Raw genomic sequence first — 22102 nt, forward strand, 5'->3', positions numbered from 1 at the left:
TATTTTCTATGCAAAAATACACATAGAACCCCATTAATTACAATACTGATAGTCGTTGTCATTGTTTTAGCAAAAACCTGTACAAATGAGTTTTGTCTACCTCGGGTAATCGAATCCCAGCGTTTAGCACTGTAAATTTGCAAAGTTACAACTAACCAACTAAAAGACAACATTAAGAGCACCTTTGTTTACATTTTCTTTGAAACTTATGCATATGTATCTCAATAAATAATTCTAGGAATAATAACCTCAGATTTATTTAAGGTTTCTTTGTGTCTCAAACCTATGAGAACTACAAAGCTAAATTTAATTGGATTTTCTATCACTGGTCTTGTTTGGCTGATAAGACCTTCAGTAGGTTGAAACTCGTGCCCTCAGCTAAGCAAAAATGTATCAAATATGAGGAAGCAAATTTCATGTTTTCATGACAGTTTTTACACTTTTTTCAGAGCATCTTAAACTTACGCTGCAGTATTTTATACTAAAGCAATTTTAATTAGATAAATCAGCAAGTCACAGACAATTACAACCCACATAAACTCGCGTTGGGACGGATTGTATTCGAACTTTCTTTTTTTTTTGTCGTTACTCATATAACATCGTCGAAATTTGATCGCAAAAAACAAACAAACTTAAACGTAGATAAAAAAGATGTGTTAAGATCAGAAATTAAATTTTTCAGAATGAGAATATTCCTTGTGTTTAATGAAGATATTCCTTGTGTTTAATGAAGATATTCCTTGTGTTTAATGAAGATATTCCTTGTGTTTAATGACATTGGAAAACAAAGGGATATAGATCAACTTGGGTAACAGGACCATTTATAAATTTAAAAAAAAAATTAGGTAAGTCGCATATCAGCCATGTTAAACAACTTAAGGCATCTTGTAGAAGGTGAGAATTTACAAACAAAGGGCTCAGTAGCAAAATATATCCATGTAGGCAACAGTGTGCAAAATAATCAAAAATATTTCTCTGTGGAAAAGCGGCAAAAGTCTTGGGTACAGAAGTTGCTTCTACAACATACTTACTCAATCGCTGCTTGCCTGAACTGGCTGGAAAATGAAACAGTTTTTATGATGCTTCTTGCGTAGGAATACCGGTTAAATGGTCATCGCAGCCCTTATGGATTTTATGCAAACTGGACTGTCATAAAAAGACCTGGAAAATTATCATTTTCATACACTAGATGGATTATGGAAAATATGCAGAAAGACACGATAATCTTATGACTGAACTCTTTGCAATGGAAACTGCAAAGTGTGTGAACTGCAAATAGAGTGTGAACAAATGCGGTGACATCAAATGCAACAACGTGGTGAATCTCCAAAGTTGTTCGCAGCCAGCAAGCTATTAAGAATGATAAATTTTCAGAGTTTACTGGATAGTAAACTCTCATTTTCGTTAACGATTACAGGCATACTATACTTCAATGTATAATGTATTATTTATCTACAGAACGCCATTTTGACGTGCCTACAAAACTATAGCATTCAATAAGATGTGGCTAAAAAAACGATAACTGTTTCCCTATATGTGACATCAAAAGTAATGGCTTACCGACATTTGTTATCCAATGTCAAAACTTCCGATCGAGTTGTTGCAGCACAGGTTTCAAACTGTCTTGCCCCGTATCAATCTGTAAAACGAGTATAATTTTGTTGTGCACGTGAAAGACACGCGTGAACAAGAAGAAGAACTGATGATTACGTTTTAAACAGAGTTTGGACATCAGTTACAGAAAAACTAATTGAAATGACAAAACTTTATCAAATTCCCGAGTACATGATTAATCTGAAAAGATACTCCAAAACGGATTCTATTATACAGGAAATCTCTCCTAAGATGTGTTTAGTTTGGGTGATTTAAAACTACATTTATATTTGTGAGAAGTGAACGACATGACGAACATTATCGTGGAATAAAAATAATGACAACAAAACGTTTCGCATTGTGTAGTTATGTGCAGACGTTTCAAAGATCCCGATGGTATAATAACTCGATTTCGTTTGTGTTAAATGCTATTTTCTCAAAACGACCTAGAGTGTCAAATTTTACAAATAAAACTATTAAATAGTTATCAAGTTTAAATAAGAAATAACTATTTAACTGATACTGACGAAGAAGTGCAGTTATGAGGATCTAATTACAGCAACTTGTGCAGTAAATTTTAAAAGTGAAAACAAAATCAATGTTTTGAATGCAAAATAACATTATACTTAGCCTATGGTAAAAATTGAAACGACTCTTCATTTTTCGGTAGAGTTATGTTTGTTTGTTTTTGAATTTTACGCAAAGCTACTCGAGAACTATCTGCGCTAGCCGTTCTTAATTTTGCGGTGTACGACTAGAGGGAAGGCAGCTAATCATCACCACTGACCGCCAACTCTGAGGCTACTCTTTTACCAACGATTAGTGGGATTGACTGTCACATTATAATGCCCCCACGGCTGATAAGGCGAGCATGTTTGGTGTGACGGGGATGCGAACCCGCGAAACTCAGATTACGAGTGGCCATGCCGGGCCGGTATAGTTATGTTACCATCATCAGGAGTAAAAACCTACATCCAAAAGAAGTGGTTTTATAAAGAAAAGGTTCAACTCGTTGTAACTGTAATTTTTGGGGGTGGTATAAGTATTGTACATAAGAGGTCGTTTTTATTTTTTCAAAATTGTATATTATCTCGAGGTAAGCCTTCATCTCTATTTGACAAAGAATTAATTACTTCGGAACACAAAATTTCTATCGATTCTCTAATATTTAACTCACTTTGAGGGTTTGGTTCGTTTAAAATTATTGTTTCGTGCCATTGTATCGAATGACCTATTTGAACAATCTGTTCAGGAAGAAGAGAAGTTAAACTTTTGTTTTGCACTTTGAACGTGTATTTTATTTCTGCTTTAAAAAAACAAACATATCTACGACTTTGGATAATTTTCTTAATAACAAAAAATCATTTATTTATAAAAAAATCCAACTCTTCCCGAGTAGTCTAAACAGATTTTATTTTTGCTTGTCCTTGTTAAGTATGATAAAACACCTTAAATGCGAAAGCACTTATAATTTTGGAGAAAATGTAGTAAAGAGCAAGTTAGTCATAAGGTTAGAAGTAAAATAAATAAAGTTATATTTCAGGATATAAGTTTTTATTGTTCATATATACGCATATCTACTCCCACAATTACTTTAACGTGCGTATTTATCAAAAGGATTAGAAGGGTAATAAAGAGAAATTTGTTCATAATGCTACAAATTGTCCAAGTTAGTTAAATAAAATTGTGCTTACAAATACATTATTTTTCTCTTCTTTTTTTTTGCACAATTACTTCGTGTGTCTTCCAACAGTGACTTTGATCCTGTATACCCTCATTTCTCTGGAAAGTTAAAAAGACAAAAGTGCCATTAGTGATTTAGTTAAGGATACTAGAAACATGTTTGTGATACCAATAGAAAATTCGTATCATAGCATCATTAACGGAAGTTGTCTCGAATTTTTAGCAGTCAGTGCAAACGTTGCTATAGAACTAAATAAGGATATACTGTTGACTTAGTAAAAACATCCAAACCTTGCACACGAGGTAAAAACGCTTGAAATGAGCTTTCGTTAAGATGGAAATTGAGAAAAATGAAACTAATAAGACAAATGTCATAATTAATTAAGTGAAAAGCCAACGAATCGAGACGAGCACAGTTTAACGTCAAGGACTCCGCCACAGTATTAGGAAGATAAACAAACACGACAAGCATGTTAAAATATTTTCTGGAAAAAATCAATTAAAAATTTGATTCGCTGAAGTGGAGTGGCTGCTTTCGAGTCAAGGATTTTAAGGTCACTACAACTAAAGGAACTTAAAGCACTTGTAAGCACTTAAATCGTTACATTATAAGTCAACTATAGTTCTAGTCAAAGGGGTGAAATTATGGAAGAGTTAAGAACGTGTTATAGATGGGTGGGAAGGAAAACAAATATTTCTAATCTGATAACTGATAGACAGAAGGACGATAGCATTAAAACAATACAAAAATGTTGCAAAAACATAATAGATAAAATGAACAAACGGAAAAATATTTACAATGATTAAATGATGGGACGGAAAACTAGAAAAAATATCTATAATGGCTGAGAAATAGGAACAGACAACCAGGAAAATATATATTATATAATGACTGAGAAATAGGAACAGACAACCAGGAAAATATATATTATATAATGACTGAGAAATAGGAACAGACAACCAGGAAAATATATATTATATAATGACTAAATAATGATGACAGACAGACATACGTTTATAACAAGTTTAATAAAGTCGGTAAAGAACAGAATAACTTTCAGACCCTAAAGGGTAAGTAGAATGGTACAGAATAACTTTCAGACCCTTTAGGCTACACGTTTTTCTTATTTCGTACCCTGTACTACTGGCTTCGTTACAGTTCTTCAAGAACTACAAATAAAGAAGAACATAACTTATTTAAATATATATAACTTAAAGCTTTACAACAGTGCACCATAAAAAGTTAACACTTAACCTACACACTGATTATACTTTCTTACTTTTATTCCTTTTACATTAAAATGTGAATATTTCCGTATAACACTAAAATAACTACAATTATTAACTATTTATAAACTTGTATACTTCTTATATTTTTGTAAAAATTTATTCAGTCATTGTGAAGTAGTTACATGGATAACAACATACACTCTTAATATATTTATAAAGGTTCTTGCAAAAGATCCGTATTCATTCGAGTCTTTAATCATAACAATGTGTTAGTTCAGGGGTTTCCAAACACATGGACACAGAAAAGTAGCAAATACCCAAAATATACAATACTGGTGGAGTATCCAGTATAAACAGGTTCATTTGGAGGGGAATTAATTTGGATGCGAAATATTCTGGAGGAGGGGATTCTGCTGAAGAAGTATGTGAAGCTCATGTGACACAACAATTAAGTAATTACACAACAATTTATCCCCTCAATGTAAAAGTAATTCATCTCCTTACATTTATTCTTCCATTGACCACGTATTGTTCATTATAACTAATTATGATTTACAGCATATATCAGCGAAGATCATAAATTAGCGGAATGATCTAATATTAATTGGAAACTCACTAAACAGGTAATTATGGAATTATTGCATAAAATTTCATCTCAACGGAATAAGAAAAGTGAAATAAAAATGGATAATCTGAGTGAATAATATATATATAAGGAAATTCACTATTAACGCATAACATACCTTAGGAAATTCGCTATTAACGTGTAACATACCTAAGGAAATTCACTATTAACGCATAACATACCTTAGGAAATTCGCTATTAACGCGTAACATACCTAAGAATATTCACTATTAACGTGTAACATACCTAAGGAAATTCACTATTAACGCGTAACATACCTAAGGAAATTCACTATTAACGCATAACACACCTAAGGAAATTCAGTAGTAACACATAACATACCTAAGGAAATTCATTGTTAACACATAACTTACCTGCAAAAATTCGCTGTTAAAACATAACATACCTGAAGAAATTACTGTTAACGCAAAACATACTTAAGGAAATTCACTATTAACAACAATGAACATGTTAGGAGAGAAGAAAAATGTTACTGAGCGTAAAGTATTGGTTACGTAGTAGTTATGCTATCATTTCCACCGATAAAGCAGCCAACAACTTTATTTTTTGTGTAATTACTCACCTATTAGACAACGTGAGACTGTCACGTACAAGTTTATTAAAATAAGTTATCGTGTTCTCATTGTTGAAGTGACTTGTTTATATTGTGCTATTCTTTTCCGTTTAGTAAAACATTTTACACTTCAGCTACCTTTCCTAGTTAAAGTGTTTCTAGTACGGAGCACCCAATTATTAAACTGTGTATACAGTGTGTAATAAAGGTTATGGTTCTAGTTCTCATAATTTATACATGGGCCTTACAGACCTGGGAGGGGCAGATACATATGACCTCTATCTCTACCCTGTTGAATACGATTTGAACTACTACATGAAGGTTAGAGTATCTCACAATTACTGCGACCACTTTCAAGGCCTCGGCCATGTAGGTACTTTCATTTGTATTCATTGCAAACTTTGAACACTTGTTTGTTTTGTTTTGAATTTTACACAAAACTACTCGAGGATCATCTGCAGTAACAGACCTTAATTTAGCAGTGATAGAATACAGAGAAGGCAGCTAGCCAGCACCACCTATTGACAACTCGCGAGTTACTCTTTTATCAACAAACAATGAGATTGATCGACACATTATAACGACCTCACAGTTAAAAGGACGATCATGTTTGGTGTGACGAGATTCGAACCCGCGAACCTTAGATTATGAGTCGAACACCCTAACCACCTGGCCATGCCGAGCCATTTTCAATCTGAACAGTAACGTTCAAGTTAGATTCTATAAGTTTCCATTATGGGAGGTTCTAATTTTGAACTAATAACTAGAATTCGAGCCTGCAACTCGGGGAGGGAAACAGTCTAGAGATCTGAGAGTATTTATTAGTTTTTATACTGACCACTCATGGAACGTTAAGTTTTGATCCACAGTCAGTCTTATTAAGTTGACATTCCAAGAACAGTAATAATATATTTGTAAGCTGAATATAGTAATGAAAACTGTTCAGAGTGTAAGTTAATGTGCTTTATTTCAACCGCTAGGTTCCTCTTATGTATCTAAATATATTCCGCTCACAGTTCATTTCCAATTCTTCCCGCTGACTGAATCTGGATTCTATTTTTCAAATTAGTTAATCTTTTGTACACTCACTATCCATTCACTGTCATGTTGTCATGTAAGATGATAACAGCTGTTATCGGATATAACGACAGTCGTATGAAAATATTTCCTCTATCAAGCTTCATCCTTAAAGAAGTGAGACCCATTGTTCTGCTAATCCACTTAATTAATAATCAATGTATTTCTCTTACATTACTCACAAACTTGTTTTCTCTCTCAAAAATAGTCAAACTTCCAACTTACAGAACTGTCTCTTACAATGTTTTGTTATTTTTTCACAGACGATAATGCTATTTCAGGAGGCTAGGAGGTCAGGTTTGTGACTGAATTAACTTATAGGTAAACTGTTACGGTAATAAACTATTTTTTTCTGTTTCATAAGAGATTAGGAATACATGGAACTCACAGAGATTAGCTTTCATAACTCATAGTCCCTGGTTGTTCTTCCACTTGTATCATTTTAACAGATACAGTAAAGTAATAATTATAGGAAGAGATTAATTAATAATTACTCTTACCCCTTTTCCCACTCACATAGGAAGAGATTACTTTAGTAATTTAAACACTATATTCCTTCACATATATGAAGATTAATTTAATAACTTATGTAAAACTTTATTCCCTCATCACAAGGAAAGGTTAATCAAATTATTTATTTGAACCCTTTCCTTCCTCACAGAAGGAAAATTTAATTTAATAATTTATTTAAATCCCTTCCTTCCTTACACAAGGAAAGTTTAATTAAATAATTCATTTGAACCCTTTCCTTCCTCACACAAAGAAAGGCTAATTTAATAATTTATTCGTTTTGTTTTTGTTTGTTTTTGAATTTTGCGCAAAGCTACACGAGTGTTATCTCCGCTTAATTTATTTGAAGCAATTCTTCCCTGACACAAAGAAAGTTTAACTTAATAACTTATCTGAACGCTTTCTTCCCTTATTCAACCAGTCCTTTCTTTTATTTTCAGACTGTTGCCTTTTTTTCAAAGTTTCACATCTTTCATCAACCAGTTCTACAGCAACTGAATATCTACTAGAATATCAAGAATTTGTAAATGATTGTTTTATATTACTGATAACTAACATAGATTCCGAGGATAGTAAATGCTAAAATGCCTATACACAAATCGTGATACCGTCAATGATAGCTTGACTAGTGGGCCTTCTTACATACAAGTCTATTCCTTTGTTTTCATGACGTTCGTAATGCACGTTAAACAAAAAAACCAGGTTCGTCTACGGATGTTATTTTTAGCGCTTCTTAAATTCAGTCGGTATCGTCTGTATCATGTGCTTGGCCTTCCAAATGTCATTACATGTATCTGAAATGATTTTCTGATCTTCTATCACTTACATATCTGTTTCTTTTGACTAAAACCTTGTACGTGCAATACTGGCTTTCTTAAATCCGTGTCAGTGAAGAAATCTAGCTAGCAAAAATATTTTAAACTGTTTTAGGTTTGTTGAAAAAATAATACCCTTCCTTTCAAACTAAAGTTTAGGAAATTAACTTTGTGCTAAAGTAACAGAAGACAATAACTTAAAAAAAGATGTGAAAAATGACATGCTTTACTCGTTAAATGTGCGTTTTATTATGTTTTCAACAACATAGAGATGAACTAGTTAACGTTTCTTATTAGTATCATATGTCTTCACTTGCCTTACATTGTGATCGTAGTCGATATTTTAGCCTGGATTATTGGAGCTAACTTCACAAGTCTCCTAAATAATAATAATAAAAGTAGTAGATACCAAAAAATAAGAAAGGAAAGTCATACTGAAAGTAGTTGAAAGTACGAGTGATACACAGTTTGGTAGATCCTGGTAATGGTATTAGATTTTTCCCGACCTTTGTGTGACCTGCTGTCAGATAATTCAACAACAAACTACAATGAGCACCTGTTATCTCGTGTGTATGTGATTTTTTAAAATGAAATTAACCGATGAATAAAGTTGAATAAACCTGCATAAAAACTTTTTCAAAGTAAAAGAACAAAATTAACAAAGAAAACAAACCGAAAATGTTACGAGGAAGCGTGAATCAAATTATATGAATGGAAATACATTAATAGAGTGATTGTAGAATGGAACCAAAATAAAAGCAAGTTAAAGTGAAACAGTGTGTTAGAAACACAGCTATAGTTACGAATGATCAGGTCAAACGTTTTTGGTTGTTGACAAGGCACGTTTGCACTCTTACCTTAAGAATCTTGCCAGGTTTAACACTGTGTGCAAACACACTTACACTCTTTTATTGACCAAGATGTCAGGATGAAAACTTTGAAAGAGACCATTTGAAGAAAGAAAAAGACCATTCGGAAGCTGTTATGGAAGCAAATAAACGAAGTAATAACAAACAAAGTAAATGTACAAACAAGACCGATTTTAATGGAAAAGATAAAAAATGAGTTTTCATTTGTTTAAAGCTAAGAGTTTGCTTAATTAAGCCCTAAACAATCAAATACTTTCTTATGAGTAAGTCCATTGTGGTTGAGGGCTTTCATCATCGACTGTAAACTCAATTAAGAGTAACGCATAACAATAAATACCTTTATTTAACCGCCAGAAAGCAGGTTGAAAGTTCAAGATTGTTGGAAAACCCAATTTATTATACTAAATATTTAAAATCATGAAATACGTACAATACAAATAAGTTCAACGTCTAAGTTTTAATAATTTATAAATGCTAAATGTGGAATATAAATAGAATTAACTGAAATTATGTATTCTCACTTAAAAAATTAGACAACACATAGTACTGATGTTGATTGAAAATCTCACAACAAATGCAACAATGCAGTATTTCTGCGAATACGTACGTGCAACAGGGACTCAGTTGGACACGGATTATTATACATACTTAGATATCATGTAATGCATCGTACTTTAAGTTATTAAATTTTTTATTTTCGTTACGTATGCAGTAGTATAGGTGAACTTACATTACCGAAATGTAAAGGCGTAGCGGTATATATCGTTTTTACCATTCGGTGTACCAAAGCATGCAGACACGCTAAATAAATAAACTTACACAACGATTTCTTGTCACGGAATAATTTTTATGTCGAGAAGTATGTACAGTAATCTCACTATACGGTAAGTTAAATAATTCCTTTCTTAAGCTATTCATATAAGTTTCAATTATTCAAAAATTATATTACCTCATATACATATAAACAACATTAAAAATCTGATTATGAACATTCAAACTAAACTCAGGCCCCATTAACTACATGATACACGTTTCGCTGACACTCCCAGTAATTTGACTTCCATACACTTTATTCGTAGTTGTATTATTAGGAAAGTAACAACACAGCAATTTTCACTCTCGTTCAGCAAATAATGTTTTTTTTTGTTTTTTTTTCCAGTAACGAGACACGAATGAGGAATCCACAGACCCACAATCAGGCACGCTAATCACTGGGTCACGCTCAATCTCATTAAGTGAGAGATTTGGGGGATTGTGTCTGGCCATTACGCTTGTTTGCTACGGCGATTTTAATCAAAACCCAATTGACTATGCTGTTCCCAGACGTGATTAGAATTTAGTTTCATGTCTTAAGTTAAGTTGTTTTACTCAAACATAAAACATAGGATGGAAGCGCTTAATATAAAAAATAACTACATATCTTAGTAAATCTGTGTTTTACAGCGGATAGGGTTAACCAAAATAAATATTAAAGTCCTATATTGTACGACATGATGAGTTCTCCGAAATTATATACATTTTTGTGCTAAACTCTACTGCAAAGAAATACTCTTATCTTGTTAACTTTGTAATTAGAATGTATCACGACAATGAAAATTAATTATTTACAGTTTGTCAGCAAATATTAAGTAAATTTCAGTGAACTAAACTCACATGTTAAAATTAACACAAAGATGAAACTTCTAACACTGTTTGAGAACCGACGGATAGTTTTTTTTAAACATCCCAAATAAACAGTTTGTTAATTTTATTTGGCTTGCTAAATATATTAACGTTTAGCAATTAAATATATACAATTAAAATGAGAGGGCAAAATTTCAACACTCAATAAAACATTTAACTACTTCAAATACATATACTTATACTAAACAAAACAGAGTAATTTAACACACTTTACATAGTAACAAGTTTCCTATGCGTATAAAGAAATATGCCCACGTGAAAAACGGGAACCTTTTGTTTTGTTACTGTAGTAACTTACAAACAAACTGTAATCATTAATCTATCTGAGAACGGAAACTAGGGGTACTAATGTCTTTCTCAACAGATACATTTTTTTTATCTCACATATTAATCCCAGTTAAACACCAGGTTTTATAAATGTTGAAATGAAAATTATAGCGTTATAAGTGTGACAACACTCGCGTAACATAAAACTTGTTGGATCATTTGCAAACAAATGTAATTTAATTAGTCCTTTAATACGTTCAGACCATTTGATCAATGGTTTTATCATTTGTTACTTGATATCGTAGCTTTTTGTGATTTACTCAGTTTCAAAGGTGTACAAAATTATGGTACAAGCTGTTTACGTCAAACTACCAGAGCAAAAACATGCCTTAGTTGATAACCTATTAATAAGTATAGCTTTGACAATAAATGCTAAATTTAAATACACACAAAAATACATATATTTAATTTTCTTTGAATCATGCAGCTATATAAGAACGTTAATAAAAAGTACGAGCGATTGTTAAAAAACACATTTATATAATAATTGTGGAGTATTTCATTAAGTGTAACGTAAATTATCCATAACAGCTCAAAGAAGTTAAAAGAATTAAACTCTAAGTACACGCACGACAAAATTATTGAAACTGTCGTGCTGGAAATTACATAAAATAACAGGATTGAAAAAAATCAGTTTGAGTAATGACTTTGGTGACTTTTGAACCAACGCCGCTTAACTTTTTATTAAATGATTTGAAGTAAAAGTGACTGAGTGATTTCAAAAGAGAAGTAAATCTATTAGTTGTTCCACGTTTTGATTTATGTAACAATAAAAATAATATTTCATCATTAGGTAAGCTAATATATTACATAATTACTGTTATTACTGGTTGATTATTGTTGTCAATCAATTTCCGTTTTAGTTTTCATTCTGCTTATCTTCTACGTTCTTAAAATCTACCTCTCTAAATGAGATGACCCCTTAGTGGCACAGCGGTATGTCTGCGAACTCACATCACTAAAACCGAGCTTCGATACCAGTGGTGGGCAGAGCACAGATTGTCCATTGTGTAGTTTTATGCTTACTTCTAAACAAACAAACACATGAAAATGTCCATGGTTTGTCTGATTTTCTTAAAGAGGAGCGCCATCTATTGGTAAATTGAAGTACAATCAGACGCTAATTCACGTCTTTGTTGAATAATGGAAGAAGAACCAAACGTGTGCTACAATAATAATGAAATATAACGCAGGTAAATTAAACTCTAAATTATTTCAACACTGGCTACTCAACACACAATTCAGCTTAAGCTACGAGAAAAATATGTTGCACATGAAAATTCAGGTCTTATAACCTTGCCAGTTTGAAATGTATCATAAACACAACGAGCAAGATTCATATTTATAGCATTTCACTTTCATTTCACTATTATTTCATCTCTGGGTACTCAACACACGGTGCTTCTTGTTTTACCTGGTTTGTACGCATAGAAAACTTTACTTTTAATATGCGATTTATATAGTTTGGTATTAAGCATAAAGCTACGCATAGTTGTCTGTGTTCTGGATAATAAACCCTATTATCAGCATGCATACTTTCCGTTCACAAATAGTGAGGGGTGTTATTTCTCCGCAAAAGGGTCGAAGGCCTCCTGGAGGGGTCACCTATTCTAACCACTATATGTTATCAGTTAGTCAGTCAGTAGACATAAAAATGACATCGCGTAAGGGACTCTTAACGTTACAATTTGTGCTGTCAGTAAAACGTGCACATGTCCTGAATCACGAGAAGGATAACGCACTCTGTGGGTTACAACACAGCATGACATAGGAACTTCGAGAGCAAGAAATAAAAATATTTGTTACTCTTAATATTGGTTTTATTTGCTCTTGAAACAGAACACTTTGAAAGACTTTGCGCAAGCACATCTAGTTTATACCTTCTCTAATACTGTTAGTAATCTTTTAGCGCAAAGCTATAGAATAGGCTGTCTGGGATCCGTCCTCTGCGGGGAATCGCATCCCAATATTAGCATTGTAAGTCCAGGAACTTACCGCTGACTCTCTGGAGACACTTGCTCATATGCAAAATAATTAAATCTGTGTAAATTTATCGTAACTTAACTCATAGCGATGGTTTCATTGTTTTCATAATTCAACTGTAGACAGAAACTGACAACGACTTTATTTCTCTATTACAATCTAATAATACAAAGACATTAAAAGTCTATTTCCAAACCTATTAGTGGCAATCAAACAAGTGTTGTTTAAATACTATTGAAAAGCTTATTTTCATATTTAAGTTGCTAGCTCGTTTCCTTAACATTAGTATATTTAATTGAAATATAACTAAATAATTAATTCCAAGAATAACTAATTCACATTAATTTCTAGTTTGTTTATTTTTTGTTACAGGTGCGTTATATTCACTGATATTCTTCATATGTGCGATGCTAGACATTTAAAGAAAGCGTCTTAAAGAAATGTTAGGTCTTAAAATGATTATAATTCAAACTTCATATTATCACAAATTCGCCAAAATTTGAAAAAGCAAAAATAAGTTTGTCACGTTTAAGCTCTACAGGCCTTAACAAATATTATTTGTGAATTTCTCATTCAGAAGCTTTGTTAAATGTCTGTGCAAAGCTACGTGAGATTTGATTTTTTATTTGCTTGTTCATTTGGAACTAAGCTCATAGCTACACAATGGGCAATCTGTGCTCTGCCAACCACGGGTATTCAAACCCAGTTTTAACACTGAGTCCCCAGACATACCGCTGTGCCCTTGAGGTCTGCGTGAGAGCTGTCTATATTAGCCTAGTCGTCTTTAATTTTAAACTAGTAGTATGGAAGTCGACGTCAACCACCGCTAACTCTCGAGCAACTCTTGCCAGACCGAATACTTGGATTTGACTCTAACTCTTATAATGCTCTTGGCCCCAAATGTGATTTTTTATTATTATTTACTGTAACGCAACGAGGACCACGGTAACTTAGTCGTACAGTCTTGCATGCTGAACACCGGCGTCGGGCCCTATTCAGGAAAGCGCCTAACAGGGAAAATATCATAGTATGTTTCGAAATTAAATCTCTACAGTTAGCACAATATTTTGTGGGGGATTGTATTTTGTAGTCGGCAAATAGAAAAGTAACTAAACCTTGAGTACTTTACAGACGTATCTTTGTTCTTTATGTTTCAATGTCTCATAAATAAACGCATCCTGTAATCCTGACAATTACAAACTATGGAAAACAAGATGCATATATGCTGTTTATTTCCTCGTTTTTTTTTTAAAAAAAAGTTGCACAAAGTGCTATCTGCGTTATGCTCACTGCTGTCATAAAACCTCAAGGTTATCGCTGAACCACTGGAAGGTGAGTGAAAAATATTCATAAATAATGCATCTGTTTTAAAAAAAAATGAAATTACAAATGTTGAAGAACAATAAAAAATAAACAAAAATAAATTAGTAATTACTTTTGACATTATCATCCAAAGTTTACTTTGTATTATAAATTGTAGAGCACAGCTTTTTAAGAAGTAAAATTTTCCTTTTTTTAAGTATTTTCCATCAGTTTCGGCCCGAAATGGCCAAGCGTGTTAAGGCGTTCGACTTGTAATCCGAGGGTCGCGGGTTCGAATCCCGGTCGCACCAAACATGCTCGCCCTTTCAGCCGTGGGGGCGTTATAATGTGACGGTCAATCCCACTATTCGTTGGTAAAAGAGTAGCCCAAGAGTTGGCGGTGGATGGTGATGACTAGTTGCCTTCCCTCTAGTTTTACACTGCTAAATTAGGGACGGCTGGCGCAGATAGCCCTCGAGTAGCTTTGTGCGAAATTCAAAAGCAAACAAACGAAACAAACCCTCAGTTTCTTTATATACTCTGCAAATTCGTTTCCTAGTGAATCAGCGCGAAGTTCACGGAGTTACAGCGTTAAACTTTTCATCGTTGTGGACAGAGTACATACGTATAGCCGATTGTGTAGCCTTGCGCGAAAAACAACTAAATGTTTTGTTTTTTATCTTTTAATAGTTTATATTTAAATTTATTTATTACGTTTGTTATATACAATACATTCAAATATATATTTCTAATTTGTAGGTGACGACAGAGACGAACCAGGCGAGGAAAAATCACTTCGTAAAGTCTCGCCACATATCGTTTCCAACGTGACCGGGAGAACTGGCGAAAAGAACAACGGACGGGCAGATTTTCGATTTTTGCCTTCGTTCAAAGATCGGCTTCGCACTAGTTTTTTTATGATCACCCGCGCTGTTGCAGAGGAATACGATGGGGGCGGTGTGTACTTAGGTGGTGGATCATCTTCAAAAGTTGTATTAACAGCGCCTCTAATCGGAGAAGATGACACAGCATTATTTTGCGATGACGTTAAAGCCATATTTGCTGTGACGATCACGGGACAACACCATTGTTGTATACGCTGTAAAACAAACAGTGCAACTGTAAACAGCTTTGCTGAAAAATAACCTTAAAATTTCTGTTCAAAAAACATTTAGCGATAACAAACAGATAGAATGACATTATTTACAAGTAAAACGTGATAAGTTAGGAGGACGTGAGACAAAAATATATCAGTTTTAAAATCGAACATTAAAAGAATTAGTTAAACAGTTTCAACTACGTCGTTATCTTCTAAAGATTGTATTCCATGATGATACTTTACCATCAAATTGATACTACCATTTGTTATACTACTGTAAAAGTATCCTTTTCAAGCCCTTAATATTTCCAACAAACAGGTTTTCCAAAATATATGATCCATAATTATAATCTTCTTGGCCACACTTAAAACGCCGCAGAACATGCTTCTTTGTTAAACACAGAGACCAAATTCTTAAACATGGAAGTTATTAACAGGATGTTCATGTCTGTGTGTTTGATGCTTACTAATTAAGGATGCAGAAATAGATTAAGAACCAGCGTTGGTTTTTTTTTGGGAAATCGTAATTAATCTGTTTTCGGTTTCGTTTTATCGAACTCATCTGACTTCGTAGTTTTCATTCAGTATCGGATTATTATCAGCTGCCTTACATGTGATTTCGACATTTTATTTTACACTTAAAAACGATATTTTAAGATTCCCTTTTCTCCGAAGATTTATCAATAAATACATTGAACACAAGTTCGGAGATCAGACTTTATAGAAAACGAAACTTAAACGTGCCTACCTCATGCAAAGTTTGTCCAGGGAGAGGTTTCAAATACTGAAACGCTTGAAAAATGCAACCTCCAAAGACTATCAGTAGTGGGAGCGTTTGTATTATAACAGCCAGCTTCTTAAGCCACAGTGGCCAGTAGGTGTCGTTAGCGTCGACATTTTGCCAAGGGTATGTTGACTCAACATTTCCATACCGAACGAAAGCAATGGAAAGTATCTGTTGAAATTATAATGACAAACTAAATAAAACATACACTTTTATCTATATATAAACACATACCAGTGTTTTCTTCAAATTTCCTGTTATTTCAACAAGTACCTTCGGTCACATAGTCCTTAGATTGAAACACTTAAAAATGACTTGACAATTTGAGTTCTTCAAAGACTTAATCGTCAATCAACCTATATTTGATTGCCAGTTAGTACGTTGAGTGATCTGACTGAAAACCTACTTCCCAGTTAGTTCAAAAATTCAAAGATCTGAAATGTTGCTTATCATTTAGTTTGTAGTCTTCATTATCGATTAGTCTGTAAACAAACACCAGAAAGCTTTCTCGTCAGTTATCCTATAAACCAGTGGTTCTCAACCTTTTCTGACTTGCAGCACACTACGACAATCTGAACATTTTTGCGGCACACCTGGAAAGCCTTAACGATTTTTTTAGGTACACGTTATACGGCAAGCGTTGAAAGCCTTAGAACGAAAATCGCGGTCAAAGCAAGCAATAATAATGTCATTGTGCATCACGTTCAGATACACGTAACACAGAAGAGTTAACTTAAAAAGCCTTATAACGAAAATCACGGCCAGAGCAGGCGATATTAATGTCATTGGGCATCACGTTTAGATACACGTAACACAGAAGAGTTAACTTAAAAAGCTTGAGAACGAAAATCACGGTCAAAGCAAGCGATATTAATGTCATCTGCACATTGACAATACTATCGCGTGCTTTGGCCGTGAGTGTCGTTCTAAGGTTTTTAACGATTTTGTGGTATAGCAGAAAAGTAAAACTTTTATTTTTACATATGTTTTCAACGTGACGCTTGTGCCTGCTTCCAAGAGCAAATCAAATTGAAGCGAGGCTCTAACATGGACAAACAAGCTCGCATTTCATCATCAACTGTAAGAAGCCTCTCTCTCTTTCTGGCTTTAATTTCAGTCAATGCTGAAAATCCAATTTCGCAAAACCACGAAGATGCAAATGAAAACAGAACTTCAACTGCTTTTGAACTGATTGCAGGATATGAATTTTTAATGGAAATCCAAAACTCATCCAAGTTCTTTTCGGGAAACAATGACTGATAAAATTTGTCGTTTCGTAAATCAATGAACTGTTTTCCTCCTCAGTTGTAATTATTTGTTGTCTCATTGATTCCGAATGGATAGGTCACCCAGTTATATTCATCGACAGCAAGTGACGGGAAGTAATGTTTTAGTACGGACTGTAGGTCGCTTAATGTGTTCAAATTTTGAGGGACAATTTTCTTCTTTGATGGACATTCGTTAACAGAAGGAAAACAATCCAGGACTCCTTTCGAGATCTGATTCTTCCACAGCGTCACCTTTACATCGAAGGTCTTCAGTTTGGACGTTGCAGCAATAATGTTTTCAGAGAAATTGAATCTTCAGCCACCTTCAGATCTCATCATGAAAAGAAAATTCAAAAACATCATTCCTCAACCTCCAAGAAAGAAATTACTTCAGTTTTTAGTTGGACAAGACGCTTTAACACCTTTCCTTTCGAAAGCCATTGAACTTCAGTGTGATACAGTAGCTTTCGTAGTCTGAATCCATCGTCTCACAGAGAATAGAGAGAAGTCGAGATTGAAATGGCCGAGACTTCATGAAATTCATCACTTGAATAACTTGATTCATAACAGACTGCAAATCTTTCGGCAAAGATTTGGAGGCGAGCGCCTCTCTGTGAATCATGCAGTGAACAATCCTAATGTTTGTATTTTGTTGGTGCACCAGAGTGACGAATCCCTTCTTTTTTCCTTGCAGTGAAGGACAGTCATCGGTACAAACGTTGACACAGTTATTCCAATGTAATTTGAAAACAAAATGTTTTCATTCACCAAATCGAAAATGTCTTGGCCTTTCGCTGTACTTTTTAAATCTTTGCAAGATAAGTATTCATTTACGATTTTTCCATCTTTTATGAATCGAACAAAAGCCAGAACTTGAGCTTTCCCACTAATGTCAGTAGATTCATCAAATTGAAGAGACCATAGCAGAGACAATTCATCTTCAGGCGCTTCGAAATGTTCGCAAACTTGATCCTTCAAATCCGACGACAAGTCTACAATTCTGCGCGAAATTGTCATTGGACAGTGGAACTTGCTTAAACTTTTTGGCGGCATCCGTTCCAAGCATAGTTTCAACGATGATTGCTAACGTTGGCGCAATGACTGATTCGGCCTCCGTATGCGCTTTCTTGCGTTTTGCCAACAATTGAGCAACCTTATAACTTGCAATCAATCCTTTTTCGGTCAGCTTCATGTAGTTCACAAGCTTCCCTGATTGTTCATGTTGTTGAGCCGCGAGATTCTCGAAGTATTCTTTTGGTTTATCCTTCACAGCTGAATGTTTTGTTCCCAAGTGTCCGTTCAGCTTGCTAGGAACAAGTGCCTCGTTCGATAAAGCTGCATTGCAGAGTAGGAAGAATGGTAATTGAGAATGTTCCAATTCCAAAGCAATAAAATCGTATTCGATGTATTCGTTTTTGTACTTTCGTTTGATTCCTTGCTTTTGATTTAACACATTCTCCTTTGCAGCACCAGACTTACTAATATTTTTCCATGGATAAATGATAAAGCAAATTCATACACGATAAGCACAAAGTTCTGCAGTTGATATAAAATTCCTACCTACAGCGTAGTAGCTGTAGCTTACCGCAGAATGAGAACGTGTTCCAGAAAGCAGTTTCATTGTTTGATGCATCATTTATGACGTACGAAGCGCTTGTTGCGCCACAATTAAACTAACAGCCGAACCTTTACAGTCGAGAATGAAATTTAAGTATGAACTTCTCACTGCTCGAGTTCAGTGAAAACCATCGAATGTTTTGGAAGGTTTCAGAGTGTCTCTATAGTAGCTTTTATTAACTGATGTGTTCGACTTGGCTGTAAAATCCCAAGACAGTTGAATGTGTTTCAAAAACACCGCGGCACACCAGTGTGCTACAGCACACAGGTTGAGAATCACTGCTATAAACTGAGACACCCGAAGACTAATCATTTTATCAATATAGACTGAAACACTAGATTATCACTTAATCAGCAAATTGAAACATCTGAAGACATGTCAGTGAGCCTATAGAAGGAATTATCTGGATATGTAATTTCTAGTTAATCAGTAGATTAAAACAACTAGAGACTTGATTATCAGTTAAGTAGTAATCTGAAGCACTTAGAGACTTGATTATCAGTCAAGTAGTAATCTGAAGCATTTAGATACTTGATTATCAGTCAAGTAGTAATCTGAAGCATTTAGATACTTGATTATCAGTTAAGTAGTAATCTGAAGCACTTAGATACTTGATTATCAGTCAAGTAGTAATCTGAAACACTTAGACTTGATTATCAGTTAAGTAGTAATCTGAAGCACTTAGAGACTTGATTGTCCATAATAATATATTTTTAAAGTAAGAACACAATTACAACAAATTATTACGAAAATAAATATGCGATTTAAACAAAACTCTCGTTTATTTTAAAAAAAAATAAAATAAAAATGAATGAATAACCAGGACTAAGGGTGTGAGGAATAAATACCCTTTTTTCTAAACTGATTTTTGGTTTGTTTTGAACTTTAAGAAAAGCTACTCGAGGGCTATCTGTGCAAGCTGTCCCTAATTTAGCAGTGTAAGAATAGAAGGAAAGCAGCTAGTCATCACAACCCACCGCCAACTAGTGGGCTACTCTTTTATTAACGAATAGTGGGACTGACCGTCACATTATAACGCCCACACCGCTGAAAGGGCGAGCATGTTTGGTGCGACCGGGATTCGAACCCGCGACCCTCAGGTTACGAGTCGAACGCCTTAACCCACCTGGCCATGTCGGGTCGTAGGCTATCTGTGTTAGCCGTCTTTAATTTATCTATAATAACTAGAGCGAAGGCAGCTAGTTAACATCACCCACTGGTAACTCTTGGGCTGTTATTTGGTATTTTACCAAAACAAAAATACTGAAAAATAAGACAAGAAGCATGTGGGAAAAAAAAACTGCAACATTTTATTAAGTTCAAAGTGCTTCTTGAAGTTATGGCGTGTTTTCTTGACGTCATAATGATTTTGATGGTATTTGCTTTTTTTGTCACATGTTGCAATAATTCGGTGAGACAAGCGTTTTATCTTATGTTTTCAAAATGATTTGAAATTCCAAAACAACACTTAAAACCAATACGTATAACATAAAACCTCGAAATTAGATCGACAAAAAATTAATCATATTGTGAATTATAAAATTATTTTTATTTTTTATAAATCATACATTTTTTGGTCAGATTGCACGTTAATAATGTCGTGAATATTATATTCACTACAACATCTCGTAACTTTTTGTCTACGTTATAAACGACCTACAGTTATATTTATTTCATTAGATCTGACAATTATATCGTGTTCGACAGGCGCGGTCCGGCATGGCCAGGTGGGCTAAGGCATTCGACTCGTAATCCGAGGGTTGCAGGTTCGAATCCCGGTCGCACCATACATGCTCGACCTTTCAGACGTGGGGGCGTTATAACGTGCCGGTCAATCCCACTATTCTTTGGTAAAAGAGTAGCTCAAGAGTTGGCGGTGGGTGGTGATGTCTAGCTGCCTGCCCTCTAGTCTTACATTGCTAAATTAGGAACGGCTATCTCGACAGGCGCTAGATAATTACACTTTTGATATCAAAAAGTAAATAAAATATCCTGTTTTATTGATCTTATACGACGCCATTTTTCAGTTTAACTTAAAGCTACAAATAAATAAAGAAGAACATCGGCAACAGTTGCTCTCAAAGTTCACAAGACTCGAAGGAGTAAAATAAATACACAGTTTTTACTTTTAAATAAACTCCTAATTTGTGCTTGAAAATAAATATTTGTTTGTCCGTCATTACCCATAGGCTTACGTTTGAGCCACTGGGAGCTACACGTAAATGTGTTTTTTTATATTTTATAACTGCATGTATGTTAAAGTGTAAATCTTAGTAACATATAGGATATTATAAGTCAAGCTCCTCTTTCGGTACATGAAGAAGTACGAGAGAACATACCAGATAAGACACAGGAAGAACCACGTTCCATTGAAAAGTAAGTATTGGAAGAACCAACACACGTCTGGCTTGTCGTTGACTTACAATGTAAACGAGTTGATCTGTTCCGTAAGGACGACCTGAAAAGTTGAGCACAGTTATTACGAACCAGTATACAAACTACTGCTTACACGACATGAAAAAAAAATGAAACGCGTAGTATAAACCAGTGTATAATCCACTATTTAAACGACCTGAAAATGCGACACATTTAGTGTTAACCAGTGTATAAATTGCAATTTTTACGACTTGAAAAGACGACACATTAAGTGTAAACTACTACTTACACACATTATTGACATGTTGTAAGTATTTCGTATTTTTGTAGTTAAGGACAAAGCTACTAAGGGTATCTGGTTTATCACCCACCACCCATGCTGAAGGATTGGCTGTCACTTTTATAGCACACACACAGCTTAAAATGCAGGAAATATTGTGTGGTACCATAGGACTAAACTTACACAGACAGTGTACAGAAGAGAATAATGTCATGTTTCTTTAACATTTACACATATGACTGAAATAGGTGTTTATTTGATATTTACTATCAGTAAACTATTATGGATATGACCCCTGAAAAAAATAAACACTTCATATAACAGAAATGAGAAACTGCTTTGTTTATTTCTCTCTAACGGTAGTGTTTCGACTAAAAATAATCATTTAAGCTTTAAGCACTTTTTA

The 22102-nt window shown here is 34.2% G+C and overlaps 1 protein-coding gene across 6 annotated transcripts in view; it reads right to left on the reverse strand.

The window, feature by feature from the left end:
* Positions 1-4286: 4286 nt before the first annotated feature.
* LOC143223517 (sodium-dependent transporter bedraggled-like) overlaps positions 4287-22102 on the reverse strand; it is a 62198-nt gene continuing 44382 nt past the window's right edge. For 4 of the 6 annotated variants that reach the window (XM_076451598.1, XM_076451599.1, XM_076451595.1 and 1 more), the window contains 3 exons: positions 21380-21498; positions 16119-16325; positions 9611-15370 (listed from right to left, as the gene is read on the reverse strand). In XM_076451598.1, the coding sequence (XP_076307713.1) occupies positions 15020-15370; positions 16119-16325; positions 21380-21498 (677 nt within the window). In that variant the 3' untranslated portion in view covers positions 9611-15019. Of the gene's footprint in view, positions 4447-9610; positions 15371-16118; positions 16326-21379; positions 21499-22102 lie in introns of those variants that run through there. The other 2 variants (XM_076451597.1, XM_076451600.1) reach the window with 2 other exon arrangements.

The sequence above is a fragment of the Tachypleus tridentatus genome, chromosome 8, assembly GCF_004210375.1.
Source record: "Tachypleus tridentatus isolate NWPU-2018 chromosome 8, ASM421037v1, whole genome shotgun sequence".
Taxonomy (NCBI): Eukaryota; Metazoa; Arthropoda; class Merostomata; order Xiphosura; family Limulidae; genus Tachypleus; species Tachypleus tridentatus.